This window comes from Stylophora pistillata, chromosome 8 (assembly GCF_964205215.1).
Source record: "Stylophora pistillata chromosome 8, jaStyPist1.2, whole genome shotgun sequence".
Classification (NCBI taxonomy): Eukaryota; Metazoa; Cnidaria; class Anthozoa; order Scleractinia; family Pocilloporidae; genus Stylophora; species Stylophora pistillata.
In genome coordinates, this window is record NC_142526.1 from 4,150,001 (window position 1) to 4,167,688 (window position 17,688).

The 17,688-nt window shown below is 40.1% G+C and overlaps 2 protein-coding genes and 2 pseudogenes across 3 annotated transcripts; 3 read left to right on the forward strand and 1 right to left on the reverse strand.

The window, feature by feature from the left end:
• The window catches only part of LOC148724503 (uncharacterized), a 7,796-nt pseudogene extending 7,247 nt beyond the window's left edge, over positions 1–549 (reverse strand).
• Positions 550–642: 93 nt separating this feature from the next.
• On the forward strand, positions 643–6,395 carry LOC148724504 (uncharacterized; annotated as a pseudogene). The gene is made up of 4 exons (XR_015991274.1): positions 643–724; positions 1,914–2,170; positions 2,956–3,070; positions 3,375–6,395. The product of XR_015991274.1 is annotated as an uncharacterized LOC148724504 (transcript).
• A 993-nt stretch (positions 6,396–7,388) lies between these two features.
• On the forward strand, positions 7,389–12,956 carry LOC148724505 (uncharacterized). The gene is made up of 4 exons (XM_088730851.1): positions 7,389–8,271; positions 8,998–9,254; positions 10,567–10,681; positions 10,791–12,956. The coding sequence occupies exons 1-4, from the start codon at positions 8,205–8,207 to the stop codon at positions 11,912–11,914; spliced, it is 1,563 nt and encodes a 520-aa protein (XP_088586977.1). The 5' UTR covers positions 7,389–8,204; the 3' UTR covers positions 11,915–12,956.
• A 2,324-nt stretch (positions 12,957–15,280) lies between these two features.
• Positions 15,281–17,576, forward strand: LOC148724506 (neurexin-4-like). The gene is made up of 2 exons (XM_088730869.1): positions 15,281–15,396; positions 15,641–17,576. The coding sequence occupies exon 2, from the start codon at positions 16,009–16,011 to the stop codon at positions 16,798–16,800; it is 792 nt and encodes a 263-aa protein (XP_088586995.1). The 5' UTR covers positions 15,281–15,396; positions 15,641–16,008; the 3' UTR covers positions 16,801–17,576.
• Positions 17,577–17,688: the final 112 nt, after the last annotated feature.

A 17,688-nucleotide genomic window follows, 5' to 3' on the forward strand; every position in this document is an offset into this window, starting at 1 on the left:
TGTCGGAGTGTTGCGATGCAGAGATATTTTTCGTAATTTTCCCCAATCTTCGTAATCCCGAACCTCTGTATTTCAGAATTCCCAGGGATTTAAGGGTATCGAAAACATGAGGCGCAGGTCGGCCCGCCGAACGTCTCAGCGAAAGTAGCCTGTCACGATTGTGAGAGCAATGGATTCTGACTGACCCAATTGCAGGTTGACAAGCAGAGTCCGATGAGTTGGAGCTCTGTTTCCGTTTACCGTGGTCATTATCCACTTCTTCAGGTCCAGGATGTGGATGGACATCCATATTAACAGTAATGTCGAGCACAACAAACTTCTCAGGGGCGGCCAGGAAGACCACAGTGACTCGTTTATTTGCATACTGAACAAAAATATTTTGTCCTTCGTTGTGTTCGCTATTTTTATTATATATTTAACGATCTTTAGGCCATATCTATAACACGCACAAAATCTGCAACAGTTGATAAAAGTTTAAAAACTGACATACTTCCTTTCAAAATGACCATTTTCAGTTACATAAAAACAGCAGGTGGTGAGATGAATCATTCTGTCCATCAACGACTGGGAATAAACAATAACTCCAATGTAGCAAGATGAATTTTTTTCGCCATTGACACTCGATATACCGTTCCAAACAGAAAACTCTGCGAGATTATGGAAATGCTTCAAGTTCTGTTTCGACTTGCACTTTTGGGGGAAAATTGCTTGGCGTCGAACAAAGGTGAGCATGTGAGTTTTATGCAGTTCGCGCTATTCGAAAACATCTATGCACCTGACTGTACGTGTCGCTTATCAATTACGTTTCCCTTGATATTTGACCTTCGCAGTTTTTCAACCTGTTGAAATATCTTATTATCTTAGAAACACATCTTTAAATGCTGGTACTCTAAAGTGAAGTGTCGCTCACGGCTTTGACGAACAGGCACGTAGACCCGATTGCAAAATTTCACAAAGTCGTTAATTCTATGAACGATTTACACCTATTTTCCATAATGTGTGGATTTTTGATGACGCAAGTTCACCGAAAGATAATCCGTTTTTTAGGATTCTATCTCAACTGAAGATCTGTTGTTTAAACATGCACGTAGCCTCCTGAGATTATTGTTTTCGTAACTATAATGGTCGTTCTCCCGCAAAAGGAGTTTTTTGGATTTTTTACAATTCTCCTTTTCCCATTTATCTGTTCTCAGTTGTCACCACTCTCCTTAGTTGAATTAAATATTCCTCAGTTGTCGCCAAACTCTCCAGAATTGTCGGCATACTTTTCTTAGTTGTCGCCAAACTCGACTGAGATGTAGGCAAACGTTTTTTAGTTGTCGTCAAACCCTCCTTACCTGTCGCCAAACGCTCATCAGTTAGATGCCGCCAAACATTCCTTAGTTGTCAGTTGTCGCCGATTATTTATTATTTTAACAAGCTATATAACAAACTATCCCTAGTTACCGCCAGAGATTTCTTCGAAGTCGTCGAACGCTCCTTAGTTGTCGCAAAACATTTCTCATTTTTTGCGAAACTCTCTTTAGATGTCGCCAAAAATGTCTTAGTTGTCACCAAACTTTTTCCAAACAATCGCAAACCCTCCTTAGTTGTCGTTAAAAGCTTTCTCAGTTGTCACCAAACTTTTTATTAGTTGTTACCAAACCCTTCGAGTTGACGCCTAACCATCCTTAAGTACCCCCTTAGCTTTCGCCAAACATTACTCAGTTGTAGCCAGTCCCTTCGATTCCCAGAGGTCATCAAGCACTTTTTGGTTGTCGCGAAACATTTCTTAGTTGTTGCCAAACATTTCTTAGTTGTCGCTAGACCCTCCCTCCTTAGCTGCTGCCAAGCACTTTGAATATGTGGCCAGACTTGACGTAATTCACTAGTTAGTCTCGGTGCTCGAGTGGAGCAGTATTTTTTATCCTCAGAGGACTGTCGACAAGTGAAAATGAATCCCACGATCCACGACTTCTTCTTGGAGAATCACGTTTTGAGAAGGCTAGAAATATAATCACCCAGCGCCTGTGAGGTGAACTGTTTTATGGATACTGACTGTGTCTCGTACAACCTGAGAAGGCCGCAGGATCCAGACAGAGAGTATCTTTGTGAACTGAGCGATTCTACTGACAAAATTCATCCATTGGATGTAAAATACGAAACCGGAGCTCTCTACAAATCATTCCAGGTAGGATGGTATCCTTTATTCGGTCATTACAAATTTCTTCATATGCCAGTATTACGTTTTCGGCAACCCTGTTACATAGTAAAGCCCACACTGCCTTGTAATGTTATGTCATGCCATCTCCAACCATGTCCTGCCATTCTATTTCAGGTCCTTCATGTCATATCGTGACATGTGGTGTCGTTTCGTGTTACAAGTTGTCATGATATGAAACGTATTCCGTGTTGTGTCGCTTCATTTAATTTTTGATCATGTCATTTTTACTCATGTCATTTCCACTCATGTTAATAGGTATGGTATGCGAGCTCGGCTATTAATCAGAGCTATGTCAGCAATTGGTATCACATGTCATGCCATGTTAAGTGCCATGCTTATCATCCTGTTCCATGTCAGGTCATGCCATTCTATGGCATTTCAAATCATGTAATGTTGCGTCAACATTCATGAATTCTCGTCGCCTTTGACGTCATTTCATGTCATGTCATGATTTGTCAGTCATGTTATGTTGTGTCACAACATTCCATGTCAGGTCGTGAATTATTATTCCATAATGAGTCGTTCCTGTCCTGCGTTGTTACCTCAAACGATGTCACTTTATGTAATGTCAAGTCATGTTATCCATTCCATGTCACGAGACTCCATGCTTGTGTAGGTTATGCCGTGTCGCAGTATGCCACAGAGTACCATTGGATGCCATGATTACACAGTATAAATAATAAATATAGGACACAGCCGTATTTGTCGTTGGAATCTGAAGTAATAAAATGAAATCTTTCTCTTCTTCACAGAACCCTTGTTCAAGTAATCCCTGTCCTGCGATTCAGCGATGCCAAACAGGATTCACCAGCAAAGCTTACCGCTGTGTTTGAAGAAATGGACTCTTGGGACGAAACTGCACTGAGGGTATGATGCATTGGTAGATTTGCCTACGTCCTTGGTAATCATTTCTGTAATAAAGATTTCAAAGTTCGACGAAATTTTATTTCATTGGAATTTACATTACGATTCGCTGTCAAGTCTCCTCTTTCGGCGAGACGAGGACTACTCTTGCTCTTGGACTCTTGGACTCTTTTGAAAGAACCTACGAGCAAGCTTATGACAACTGAATGATGTCCATGATATCGTTTCAATTTTTCTCCTTTCTCTTTCTTTCTTTTTTTTTTTTTTCGAATAAACGTTTCTCTTCCTTTTCTTTTCCAAATTATAGCAACTCCCTCCGTACGGGTGTTTCCTGATTTTATCGAGGCTGAGGAAGGAAAAGACATCTCCATGACATGTGCAATTATCAGTATTCCTCCTCCACGCTTGGTTGTATGGAGCAGATCTCAAGGAAGTCTTCCTTCCCAAAGAAGTACCGTCCAGGGAGAAAATTTGACCCTGACAAACGTCAGTAAACAAGACAGTGACTCATATGTGTGCACTGCAGTAAACATCTGGGGTGCAAACTCGTCCTCAACTCAGCTTAGCGTCTATTGAGCGCTCACATTCACCAACAAATCTTCGTCGAATGTCACAGTGAAGGCGTATGACGTTCTTATTCTGCCATGTTCGGTTTCAAGCGATCTGACACCAGCGATGTCTTGGATCTAAGTTGGGACTCTATCATTACCTGATGGTGCGAGTATCGATTCCTCGAATAATTTGATCGTTTCATCTGCTAACTTCACCCACGGTGGTACCTACATTTGCAATGCAACTACTGTGTGGAAATCCATTCAAACAAGTGTCACTTTTTATGTCAAGTACCCAGAAACCTGCGCCACAGTGAAGGCAAACATCAGTGACGTCAGTGGTGACTACGTAATTGATCCTGACGGTGTTCTTGGCGAAGATCCATTTCGTGTTTATTGTAACATGACTGATAAAGGAGGCGTTGGAGTGACAGTTTTCAGTCACGACAGCGAGGAAAGAATCCACGTCATTGGATATGACGCACCTGGAAGCTACAGCCGTGATATTCAATAACGCGACAGCAGCCTTTCTCAGATCACAGCACTAATAGAAGTTTCAAGCAGCTGCCGGCAGTTTATCAGATATGAATGCAAGGGTGCTGTATTAAGGCTAGGCTCATTTAGCTGGTGGGTGTCACGTGATGGTCAGCGCATGCGATATTGGGGCGGAGCTACACAGGGGTGCGCATGCGGAATTACCAATTCCTTTGCCCGATCAGGCGATTTTTGTAATTGTGATAAAAATGATTTTGTTTGGCGGGAGGACAGTGGCTTTTTGACCATCAAATCTGATCTTCCCGTTACTCAGTTGAGGTTCGCTGACGCTGGCGAGGCTAATGAAGAGGGTTATCACACCCTTGGAAAACTGGAATGTTATTGACGAGCTTTATAACCAGTTTCGATTTTGGCACACGTAGAAACAAGATTTAAATATAACAACAAACATATGAAATACATATATATGAATTGCGGTTATGAAACGTATACGTGCACGATCCTTCGTGCACATATACGTTTCAATTGAACGCAACAGTTTATGCACTAGTGTGTATTACAAACCTACAGACTCACATAGTTACTTGTAGTATTCATCTTCGCATCCATCTCATGTTCAGAGTTCCATTCCCTTTTCTCAGCTTCTAAGACTTCGTCGTTTATGTAGCGATGACTCTGACTTTTTCCACAAATCAGAGTCAATGTGCCAGGTTTTTGAAAAACGTGTTTACCCTGTTTCTGTCGCTCAAGCGGGTCAACACCGGGCCCAACTTATTAATCGACAGTCAGCACTACAAACTTCACAAATGGAAAGTATCGACCGCATTCCATTCACTCTCACGTTTCACCCTCACAATCAATCAGGTAAATCCATCATTTTTAAAACCTTTCAATTACTTCAAAACGATCCAGAGACTGGCACTATCTTTTCGCAACCTCCACTCATTTCATTCAAACGCGACAAAAACATAGGCAATTTTTTGGTCATAAGTTCATTCCAAACTGGTGACCAAGCCCGGCAATTTTAAATGCGCTCGCCCAAGATACAAAACTTGTCCTTTCATTCACAACGCTGAGAAAATATCGGGACCCAAACGATCCATTAAGATCACTGATCAATTCACGTGCGCCTCCGCCAACGTAATCTATTGCATAACTTGCAATTATTGCAAAAAGATATACATCGGCGAAACAAGAAGACGACTAGGTGACCGATTCCGGGAACACCTTCGCGACGTAGAAAGCAATGACAAGGACGCATCAAAACCAGTCGCTAGACACTTAAATCGCTCCGACGAAGGGCTAACGCTCGAAACGTCAGGTTTTATAATCGTAACGGTGGCCAATTTCCCATTTCAACTTTGTTGATATATTCAAATGATTTCGCTAGACACTTTAATTTACCTAATCATTTTTAGAGATATATGACAATCTGCGGTCTTCCCTTAAATTTAGGTAGCTCGGAAAGCCGCAAAACTCTTGAACAAAAGTTTTTCTTTCAAATCGGCGTTCTCAATCCCACAGGTATCAACGAACGCTCTTCATTCTACTAATTTATTCGTGTTTTTCTCGTCGCCATGTTTCCACCAATAGCTAGCTCCGCTTTCTGCATATAAACCCACACACAACCCACAATTCCTCCATTGGTTCTCACGAAGGCTAATAGAAACGTCAGCTTTTTAACTTGTTACTGTGGCTAATTTACAATTTCGACTTAGTTGATATAACCAAATTACCTTGTTACCCCCACCGACGCAGCACCACAGTTTCTTTAGAAACTTTCAGCCATTAACTATTTACATGACAATCATCAGACCCTCTAACTGGGTCAAACCACGCGGATCCCGAACGAACAGAGTGATCTTTTGTATATTTCAGTTTAGAGGAAGTGTTTGGAAATATCGAGAAGTTTCATAGGAGCGGCAGTGTACAACGTTAACAGATAAGGGATCGTTTGTTTTGATGTTAAGTAAGAACTTTTGTTGTAGTTTAATACCTTAAATATAACATAAAGTTTTAGTTTTTATTGTTGCTTTCGATGAAGGCCATTTAAAAACTAAGGACGATACTGTGTCCATTTAAGTTCGTTCGGTTCTGACTGAAATGTCTAAATATGAGTAAAATATGATTGTTAAGTATGAATGTACATATATCGCCACTAAATATGACTCGAGAAGCTAGAGTTGCTCGAGGCGTAGCCTCGAGCAACTCTTACGCATCTTTCGTGCTCTCCAAACTTCCCGCGTGCTTCATATCTCGATGAACGCACGCTGACGTATGAACCAATTGTTAAATATTAGGATATATTTTTAGATGTAAATTTATTATTGTATAAAGTAGATAGCAGGTCCACATCAGCAATAGCTTCCATTTATTCAACCTGCTTTACCAAATAAAGGATTATGTATGTATGTATGTATGTATGTATGACTGTTTGTAGGGCTTTTCACCCATCAAATGAGTGCGCCCAGGGTACGAAATTAAAATTGAAAATTCCAAAAATGGAATATACTGAAAGTAGAACAGAGTCTTTCCCAGATTCTCTCTTCACTGCTGAGAGGAGTGAGCCTTAAAACGAGGTTGACAGTGGGCAGGTTTGAGACTGGAGAACAGTGTAAAAAGTTTTGTCTGATGCTACACAGCTAAATAGCTTCTTTTAATAGGAGAGAGAAGGAATGATAGCTGACAAAAATGCAAACAAAAAATTCTTGTGCTAAAGACCATATGCATTATAGTTTGAGTACAAATATAAAACAAACATCAGAGATAAAGTGCTTTACATTAACGGAAGTAGTTTTTGTAAAAGGAATTAAAAAGTTGACACCGGCTAAAAATATATTGTTCTGGACGTTTCGGCTAATACTCTTGCCTTCTTCAGCAAAGATAAAAAATGCAAATGTCCTGAACAGCGTCCTGCTTGGTTTAGGTACACGATGCGTGATAAAACTAAATCTGGAAGGGATTTTTTAAATGTAACAATAATCTCTAGAAAATTCTTAATGGCTCTAAAAATTCTTAAAGTTGTTGTATCGAAGGTATACAAAAACATTAAGATTTTTTAAGAGAAATACATTTTTAGCCGGTGTCAACTTTTTAATTTTTTTTACTAGAATTTTTAACATGGCTGGCTACACACCAAATATTTTTTTACCAGAAAAAACATTCTGTTTTTATTTTCTATAGTGAAAGACCTCCTGGCCAGAAGAAACACTGGAAGACTAAAGGTAGTATGTTTATTTCGTCGTTTCTGGAAGGAATTAATTTTCTCGCATCATTTAGTATTTTGTATTTAATTTTCTCTTTTACTTCGCAGCGATCGGCGTTAAGCTTGGCTAATTGGAGAAACTTTGGATTCGAGATTAGGAAAATCGAGGTTCGAATTGTTTCGGGTCTTCTCGACTATCACATGAATGTTTTTATGGGTAGTTCAGTTAGGGTTTTGGCAATTGTTTTGAGGCTAACTTTGAGAATGTATTTTAAATTATCTGTTGGCCACAGTGCGAAGGAATTATCTCTGATGGAAAATAGAGATTTGTATCGCTTATCACCGATGATGTTTATTTCAATTTTTTTTTCTCAATATCTCCCTTTTTCAAGCAAAATTATAGGACATCCACTTAGCTTAAGGCAACTGATGCATGCTAATATCGCCCTTCGCTTGAAGTTTCAAATACGTTGTCCTTAGAAAAGATCGAAAATTGTAGAGAACAAAGTCAAGAACTGAAATTCGCATTTCAATTACCAACATTTGTTTCGGGCCGTAAAAACAAGCCGCCCTCAAGCTGTGGGTAATTGGTCTTTTTTTTCCTTTCTTTGATTAGAAATTAGAAATTTCGCCAGCTTTTCAAAACTGGAAACCGCTCAGTCATACTTTAACGCTAATAGGTAAAGGTTTCTTTTCCCTTTAAATATTTGGTCACCTGAGACTGAAGGAAGATTCATTATTCTCTGTTTTCGAGAAAAGTCAATAAAAAGAACTGACCCATCTTGAGGAAAAATGGAACAAAGCCATTTTTTACATAGACAGCAGGTGGTGAGATGAATCAGTCAGTTCGGAACAAATCGTTTCAAAAACATAACTTAGAGGGATCATGGAGAAGTTTCAAGTTCTGTTCCTATTCACATTTTTGGGGAGAAATTGCTTGGCGTCGAGTAAAGGTGAGCTTGTGAGTCCAGTGCTATGCGCAAATATTTTGTAAATGCACGTAATTACAACTATACGTTTTGCTCGTCATTTACGTTTTAATCGAAACTTGATCCTCCTTTTCAATTAGTGGAGACTACACGTTATCTCAGCAAACTGCCTGTATGAGTAACTATTGATGAAAAAAGTCAATTACTTGCATAAGAACTGTTTGCAAAATGATGCAAAACAGTTTCTAGAATGATGAAAAAGAAGCAAGGGAACGTAACCACTTCGAATCGTCACTTCCTCGTAAACTCAAAGTGATACAGGTTGACTGAAAGATCAACAATGCTGAAGAATTATTGGTCTGACAGGACGATCTGTTCCATTTCAGGGTTATCTACACTCCCAGATCTTAGCTGTTGAGAATGAATAAGCTCGTTCTCTCGAGGAGAACGAGCTTAATCATTATAACCACCTTCTTCATAATCAATAGCCACTCATTTATTACAACCACCCATTAAATTATTTTGGTGAAATTCTGAATTGTCTAAAAAGTCTAAGCCCTGAGAAATCGGCTAAGATGAGTCAGAGCTATGATGTCAACTCGAGAGCCAAAAGTTCTTCATCATTTGCTCGCCGAACCGACTGAAAAATCTTTTATTGTTCTGCTTAACTTATAATTCATGAGGTAAGCTTGGCACACGGCACGAGTGGTGCGGTGTCTGACCAATAAGTCTTTATTCATTCATTTTTAGGGCACTGTCGAGAAGTTAAAATGAATCCTTCGATCCACGACTTCTACCTGGAAAATCACGTGTTCAGGAAACTGGAGATACAATCAGCCAGCGCTTGTGAAGTGAACTGTTTTATGGATGCTGATTGTGTCTCGTGCAACCTTAGACAACCACAGTATCCAGACGGAAGGTATCTATGTGAACTGAGTAATTCTACGGACAAAACACATCCCTTGGATGTCAAATTCGAAGAAGGAGCTGTCTATAAATCATTTCAGGTAAGCCAGGTTGTATGTTCGGTAGTGTATTTACATATCATTAGACAGAATTTTCAGAGCTAAATATACCACAAAATACATGCCATGCCTTATACATGAAGCGTGACGTTTCGTACGATTTCACGTCTTGTCGTGCCACCCAATACCATCCCAGAAGTGTCATGTCACACGATTACAAATAATGTCATGCCATGTCATTTCATGTCACGCTACATTATATCATGTAATACGATAATACAAGGTTGTTGATAATACAAGGTTGTCGCACAAGGTTGTTCCTTCTGTCCTGTTTTGTCACGCCACATGTTCATGTCACGCCACATTATATCATGTAATACGATATCGCGTAAGGTTGTTCTTTCTGTCCTCTTTTGTCACGCCACATGTTCATGTCACGCCACATTATATCCTGTAATAATATATCGCATAAGGTTGTTCTTTCTGTCCACTTTTGTCACGCCGCATGTTTATGTCACGCCAAATTGTATCATGTAATACGATATCGCATACGGTTGTTCCTTCTGTCCTCTTTTGTTACGCCACATGTTCATGTCACGCCACATTATATCATGTAATATCATATCGCATAAGGTTGTTCCTTCTCTCCTGTTTTGTCATCTCATCCAATTTCAGATCGTGATATCCTTTGCCATATTTCCGTGCGAGTCGTGTCATGTATCATCATCTTATGCCGTTTCATTTTTTGTCGTGTCATTTTTGTCATGTCACGTCACGGTATGTCACTTCTAATTTATTAGATTCGCCGACAAGCAGGGACACTGCAACAGCTTGCGCCAATCACAGTGGGCCCAGTAAACCCACCCGTCCCACCCCAGGGGAGGAAATCTATCACACAGTAATCTCGTGCGTGGGAAATTAACGTCTCCTGCCCCCAACCCTGAAGGACACGGGACCTCCCTTTATTCGTCCCTCTCCGAGAAGTCTAGAATATCTAACCATTTTTTTTATTTTATAGAAAGGTAGCAAATTCTTCTCAAATTCTTTTTAAATTCTCTCCTCACTAACGTCATGTTTTGCTATATTGCTACATGTTGGGTCATATCATGCAATGCCATATTACTTGATGCACTCCATACATTGTCACCTCGTTCCATTTTGGATATGTCATGTCATGTTATACCATGTCGTCCAAGTCCATGTATAACATGTTGCTATGCTTCATCGTGTAAACTCTTTGTGGGTGTAATGTCGAATAACAACAGTTACCGGTAAAAACGGCAAATTAAAGACTATACTTTATCGTTTCGTGCAATCTGAACCAATGCAAATAAAACCTCCCTGTATTTCACAGAACCTTTGTTCAAGTAATCCCTGTCCTGCGATCCATCGATGTCAAACAGGATTCGGCAGCAAAGGTTATCGCTGTGTTTGCAGCAATGGACTCTTTGTAAGAAACTGTACCGAAGGTATCTTGTATCAAAGGATCCACCTGTGTTTTACCATATTATTCCCCTTATTCAGGTTTAATATTCAATGTAATGTGTTTTATTTTTTTTTTAATTGTGAAAATTATAGCACCTCCATCCGTGCAAGTGCTTCCTGATTTTATCGAGACTGAGGAAGGCAAAGAAGTCTTCATGATGTGTAATATTATCAGTACTCCTCCTCCACACTTAGTTAAGTGGAGCAGGTCTCAAGAAAGTCTTCCTTCCCAAAGAAGTATCGTCCGAGGAGTAAATCTAACTTTGGAAAACGTCACCAAACAAGATACTGGCTCATATGTGTGTGCTGCAACAAACATCTGGGGTGCAAAGTCATCCTCCACGCGACTTAAAGTCTATTCAGCTCTCAAGTTCATCGTCAAACCCCCGTTGAATGTAACAGTGAAGGCTAATGAAGTTCTTAGCCTTCCGTGTTCCGCTGAAAGCGATCTCACGCCAACGATGTCGTGGATGTATAAGGGGACCGTCTCGCTACCTCCTGATGCAAGAATTGGTTCCTCAAATAACTTGATCGTTTCCTCCGCCAATTTCACCCATGGTGGTACCTACACTTGCAGTGCGACTAATTCGCTCAATTTTATTCAAACGAGTGTCACCGTTTACGTCAAGTATCCTGAAACCTGCACCAAAGTGAAGACAGACATCAGTGACGTGAGTGGCGATTACGTGATTGATCCTGACGGTGTTCTTGGCGAGGATCCGTTTCCTGTTTACTGTAACATGACTGACAAAAGAGGTATTGGAGTGACAATTATCAGTCATGACAGTGAGGACAGATTCCACGTCAACGGAAGTGAATCAAATGGTGGCTACCGCCGTGACATTCAGTACTACGACAGCAGCCTCTCCCAAATCAAAGGATTGATAGAAACCTCAAATAGCTGCCAACAGTTCATTAAATATGAATGCCATAATGCTGCAATGCGTCTAGGTCGAATTAGTTGGTGGGTGTCACGTGACGGTGACAAAAAAACCTACTGGGGAGGAGCTAGTGAAGGATGTGCATGTAACGTGATCAACACCTGTCCGACTCAAGAATGGCCTTGTAACTGTGACGCCAACGATGATGAATGGCGGGAGGACAGCGGTTTTTTGACCATTAAATCCGACCTTCCTGTTATTCAGTTGAGATTCGGTGACACTGGTGCGATTAACGAGGAAGGATATCACACACTTGGAAAACTGAAATGCTACTGACAAACTTGACACTTGAACTTGATTGTTGAGAAAATAGATTTTCCCTCCGCCATGTTTTATAAGTAAGGGGCTTCGCTGCGCGCGATGCGAGTGAATTGCACAACTCTACGAATTAAGGACTGGAAAATGACAAACTGTTTTGTGAACATTTACAAAGATTATGACTCGTCCCATAAGCAGGGATGATAAATCAATTTAAGCCGTTATTTTTTTCTGATAGCTATACCTACACTGCATAGACACATGCAGTGTGTAAATATAATTGGGACATCATTAACTTTAATAATTTTTTTGAGAGAGTTCTCTACGGCACAGCTAATATCGCATGTTTATTTACATGTTTAACAAAAACATTTCGTCCTCTATTGTATTTCACTATTTTACGTTGAACATCAAATCAGACTTCAAGCTGTGTTCGAAGTTCCACATTGTTATTCGTGCAATTTCAAATCAAGTTACTTGAAGACTTTAGCCATGGTTTTCTCAACCAAAAAGCGTTTATTTACTGTAAATAAATGCCTTAATGCTCTTCTTGATTAAAATTAACTGTGTAACGTTCATCGATGAAAGAAACCGAATATGGACTTCATTCCAATTTGGCAGCTGTTTTTCGCTAAAATCAACACACTTAAAATCAACATAATTCTCAAGAAACCTTAAAAATTATTGAGGTGTTACAATGAAATGTTCCGTAATGTTCTCTTAACGGGAAATTACTCATGAATGCTTAGACGTGGTCGGGATATTAGCCTTTTTCGAGCGATGTGTATTTTTCTCGAAAAAGGAAGTTATGAATACCAAAATCATCATAAAGGCAAGTGTCTTGCTGCGACAACGAATGACTACTCTATAAATATTTCACAACTGGTTGAAAAGAGAACTGTCCAGAGCTAACACTGCTAACTTTTCATTTTGCCATTGCACGTACTGGCATAGAGGCAATTTCACAAAACGAAGAGAAATGAAGTTCTCAACAATGAAATTATCGGTACTGCTTTTATCTTTAAATCTGACGTGTATCTATGCTGCATTCCAGCAAGGTCAGTAAAGTGGCATAAACACTACGGAAGGATTTAATTTCTTTTTCGAAACTACTCATCACAAATCTTGTTCGACTTCGCTGATCAGACCATTTGCCGGCTCAAAATCAGGCTGCCTAACGTTCCATCTTAAACGGTGTTCTAAAACGACCTTTCAATTTTTACTTTTTTATGAGCCGGATTAAAAATGATAAAAAAAAAAATGTGTCCTTGAAAAAAATTGCAACAAAGTTACAATCGCTTTTGAATTTAAAGACTTTCAAAAATAGTTCATTTGTTTGTAGACCGTTTCAAATGTAAGAACAGATTTCCTTACCCTATCTTTGAGTTTAACTTCTAAAATTTTTTAGCGGTGTTATATTTATGTGGCATGAAACGTAGGGGGAAAGGGGGCAGGCATGACAATCTCATATTGCCCAAGCTCTCCTCTCCCGCCTTCCCCAACCATGACTCCCTTTTATCGTACTTTATTGCGAAATGCAGATTAATAATTCACGATTGTTCATATTTTTGCGTTTCTCCCACGCTTTCCACTCAGTTCCTCACTGCTATGCCCTTCCATCTCCTATTCTCCCAGGCTTCAAATTGTAACCCCCTACCCCATCACTGACAAAGTTTTCCCGTTCAGACAGAAATCTTCTGTATGTGTAAATTTTCTCTGGAACACGAAATGAAGCTGATTCAGAAATCATGATCGCACGATGCCTATATGGAGATACGTTTTTAAAGCCAGGGACGTAGTTTAACGCTATTTCTGTTTAGACTTGTCCACCAGTGGTGGATTGATCTTTAAATTTGCATTTTTTTACTCTTTCTTTTCCACAGTACTTTCTATTTATCAATTCAAAACATAACATTTAGAAAACTTTGATATTCTTCATTCATTGCTTCTTAAAGGTCAACATTTGGAAAATGATATGTAACTCTCATTCCTGTCTGCCTTCGCACACGAGAGGGAGTTTTAAGATTGATTGTCATTGTAAGCTCTTCGAGACGTTTGCAATCTGTTATTCCATCTTATTTTTTTCTTAGACGAAGATTGTCGACAACTGGAGATGAATCCGACGGTCACGGGCTTCTTTCTAATTGGTCACGTGTTCAAGACCATGGAGACAGAATCAGCCAGTGCCTGCGAAGCGAATTGTTACGCGGAGAATAACTGTATATCATACAATCTAAAACCCCTTCCGGATGGGACATATTTGTGTGAATTGAGTGATTCCGATGATGTTGCTCATCCATTGAATATGAGATACAGAGAAGGAGCTATTTACAAATCATTTAAGATGAGTCGACGTTATTCGAGCTCTGGGGTGTAATTCGAGAAATTTCAAAGGAGAGTCCTGAGAAAATTCAAGGCCCAGTTGTTCAAAGTGCGGATACGCCATCCAGCGGATGAAATGCTATCCAGCGGAAACGTTTTGACAAAAACCCACTATGCCATCCAACGGAAAGCAGGTTATTTAGCGGATAGCTTTGTCCAACCTGGGAACAACTGAGGCCAGACATCGAACCCATACCTAATAGCAACTCTATTGCCTCTTTTCTGAATTAAGGTCCATACCAAATCCACGTGGCTGGACCCATGGATGAAGAGATAAAAGCGAGATTGGAGTACGTGGATGTGAGGATAATAATTCGATGCATTGATACATACGTGGATGCATAAGTGATAAATGCATTGATCCCTACATGCATCGGTGGTGAAAGCACAGTTGACAGACGATTGCCTAGATAACCCGTTTAGCGACCCTGCCGGTTTATGGTACCTCAGACTCCGAACTTTCTATAATACAGAATTTTTTGACCGGTGTTTGAAAAGGAATTTTATGTCCAAGAATGTAGATATCAGGGATTTGCTAGAGAAGGCGGACAAGACACTCTACAAAAAAGATCGAGTGACCCCGAATGCCCGTTTTCCCAGTTTTTACCTAAGGAAAAGAACATGAGGTACAATTTTAGAAATAGGTCAGTCTCTGTTCCTAGAATCCACACTGAAAGGTTTAAGAACGTTTTTAGTAATAGGTTAATTTTTAAATATGACATGTAATAGTTTCGCTTGTGAGTTTATGTTGTAACTTAGGATATGTGATTTTATCCTAAGAAATAAAGATAATGTTATGTTATGGATGAATGAATGCGTAGATCCAAGTATGAAGATTGCATCTGAGGTTGAGTGTACGGACGCAATACATGCATACAGTTTAAATGCAAAAGCGTTAGATACATTGGTGTCAGTCGTGCATAAAATATTTTTGTATCAAAACCAAACACGCTTTGCGACCGTATCTTAGACCCAACAGTAGTAATTTATGCTTTATCTTACAGAACGTTTGTTTTAAAAGTCCTTGCCCAGTCGCCCAGAGTTGTCAAACTGGCTTTCCCGTAAAGGTTATCGTTGTGTGTGCAGGAATGGGCTGATGGGACAAAACTGTAATCAAGGTAAGTTGATCAACTGATTCGTCTGTTTATTTATTTACAGCAAGTCTCGGCAGAGATTGTTTAGAAGCAAACCGATTAGAACTTTATTAAGGTACTGTACATCTTACGCTGTTGCTGGACAGTGAAAAACACCAGTAATGCCGGTAAAATTGAATAGAGTAAGTCATTTGCATTGAAACAATAGATGATTATTTTAGTTTCCGACTTTGCGATCTTTTTTAAAACATGCTCTTTTTGATTCTAGGACTTCCGTCAGTACAAGTTAGTCTTGAGAGAATCGAAACTGTGGAGGGTAGAAACTTTTCCATGACTTGTAACGCGACTGGTAATCCGTTGCCACATTCAGTTATATAGAGCAAGGATCAAGGACTGCTGCCTATTTCAAGAAGCTTCGTAAATGGAGGAAGTCTAACCCTGTCGAACGTCTCTACACAAGACAGTGGTTCCTATCTGTGTGCTGCCACAAACATTCGGGGCAGCAAATCATCTGCACTTCACCTCCAAGTGTATTCAACTCTCAAATTCACCATCAACCCGTCGTCGAATGCGACAGTGAAGGCCAATGAAAGTCTCACGCTGCCTTGTTCTGCCTTTAGCGACCTGACACCAACGATGTCGTGGGTATTTAATGGCACCTCGTCATTACCCTCAAGCGTGGTTATTGATTCCTCCAATAACTTGACAGTTTCATCTGCTAACTTCACCCATAATGGTACATACACTTGCCGTGCGTCTAATGCATTCAGCTCAATTCAAACAAATGTCATTATTTATGTCAATTACCCTGAAACCTGCACCAAAGTAAAGGTCAACATCAGCGACGTCAGTGGTGATGACTCCATTGATCCTGACGGTATTCTTGGTGAGAATCCATTTCCTGTTTTCTGTAACATGATTGACAAAGGTGGTGTTGGAGTGACAGTTGTCAGTCATGACAGCGAGAAGAGGACACATGTAGATGGTTTTAAGCCGGTTGGTTCATATTCCCTCGACATCGATTACAACCCCACCAGCATTTCGCAATTGAAGGTTCTAACAGAATTTTCCACCAACTGTCAACAGTTCATCAAATACGAGTGCCTGGACTCTAGAATTAGAAGGAATGAATATGCAAGGTGGGTGTCACGTGACGGTGAAGAAATGACCTACTTTGATGGGGCCAGTCCAGTATATGATGGCTGCGCCTGTGGAAAGAACGGCTCGTGTGTTAACCCATCATGGGTCTGTAACTGCGATGAGAATAAACAGACTTGGCGGATGGACAGCGGTCTTCTAACAAACAAGTCCCACCTTCCCGTCATTCAGTTGAGATTTGGCGATACGGGAAGCTATTATGACCAGGGTTTCCGTCCCGAAGAAGGTTACCACACTTTGGGAAAATTAGAGTGCTATGGAATGAACTGAGCAGTAAACTGTTGTCATGCGGAAACGTAAGGGACGAAAAAATTGCTAATACTTCGCCTACGAGTCGTTCTCGTCAAATTCTCAGATCATTTCGCACACGTCTCAGGTCAGTTTGTTGACGTTTCATAGTTCGTTTAACAAACGTTTCAGGTCATTCACAAACGTCTCGTCTTTGTTTTGTCTTCTTCGGAGAAGTGACAAATAAAATGCTGTACAGTTAACAGACGGTATAACGTTGGATGTTGTCCTTGAGTAGCATTGTGTGATAAAGTCAGAATTATAAATCATATGAAGCCAGGTATGCTACGATCATTTAGTTTTTTGAACTTTCGCCGATCTACAGCATCATCAGGGAGGAGTGTTCTGAACTCAAAGATCCTTAATTCTAACGATAGTATTTACCCTGACTATATTTATTTCCTGCATAGACTTATTTCTACTGCATTTACATACCTGCCACTTTCCTGTCCTATTGTCTGCTGAACATCTACCATCTAGCCTAACACCTCCGCCTGATATACTCTTCACTTCAAAGATTCCATCTACATTTCCTGATGATGCCGTAGATCGGCGAAAGATCGGAAAACTAAATTATCGTATAGCATACCTGGCCTCAATCGACTGACACTTCTGACTTCATACGGTACAACATTAGGGCTTATCGTGCACTGCCTGTTTTATATATGGGAACTCTTCGACTTTACGCTGTACGTGAGGCCTAGGTTGTCCATAAGTTTTCTTTTCCCTCGTCATCTTTTCATACGATCCATTAAGATTCCTGATCACTTCACGTGCACCTCCGCCAATGTCATCTACTGTATAATTTGCACTTATTGCAAAAAGGTATACATTGGCAAAACAAGAAGACGACTAGGTAACCGATTCCGA

Bases quoted from the DNA above. Each gene is read 5' to 3' on its own strand.
- LOC148724505 (XM_088730851.1), top strand. From the start codon at position 8,205: ATGGAGAAGTTTCAAGTTCTGTTCCTATTCACATTTTTGGGGAGAAAT. The intron at 8,272-8,997 runs GTGAGCTTGTGA...ATTCATTTTTAG, and splicing joins TTGCTTGGCGTCGAGTAAAG to GGCACTGTCGAGAAGTTAAA. The intron at 10,682-10,790 runs GTATCTTGTATC...TGAAAATTATAG, and splicing joins TGTAAGAAACTGTACCGAAG to CACCTCCATCCGTGCAAGTG.
- LOC148724506 (XM_088730869.1), top strand. From the start codon at position 16,009: ATGTCGTGGGTATTTAATGGCACCTCGTCATTACCCTCAAGCGTGGTT.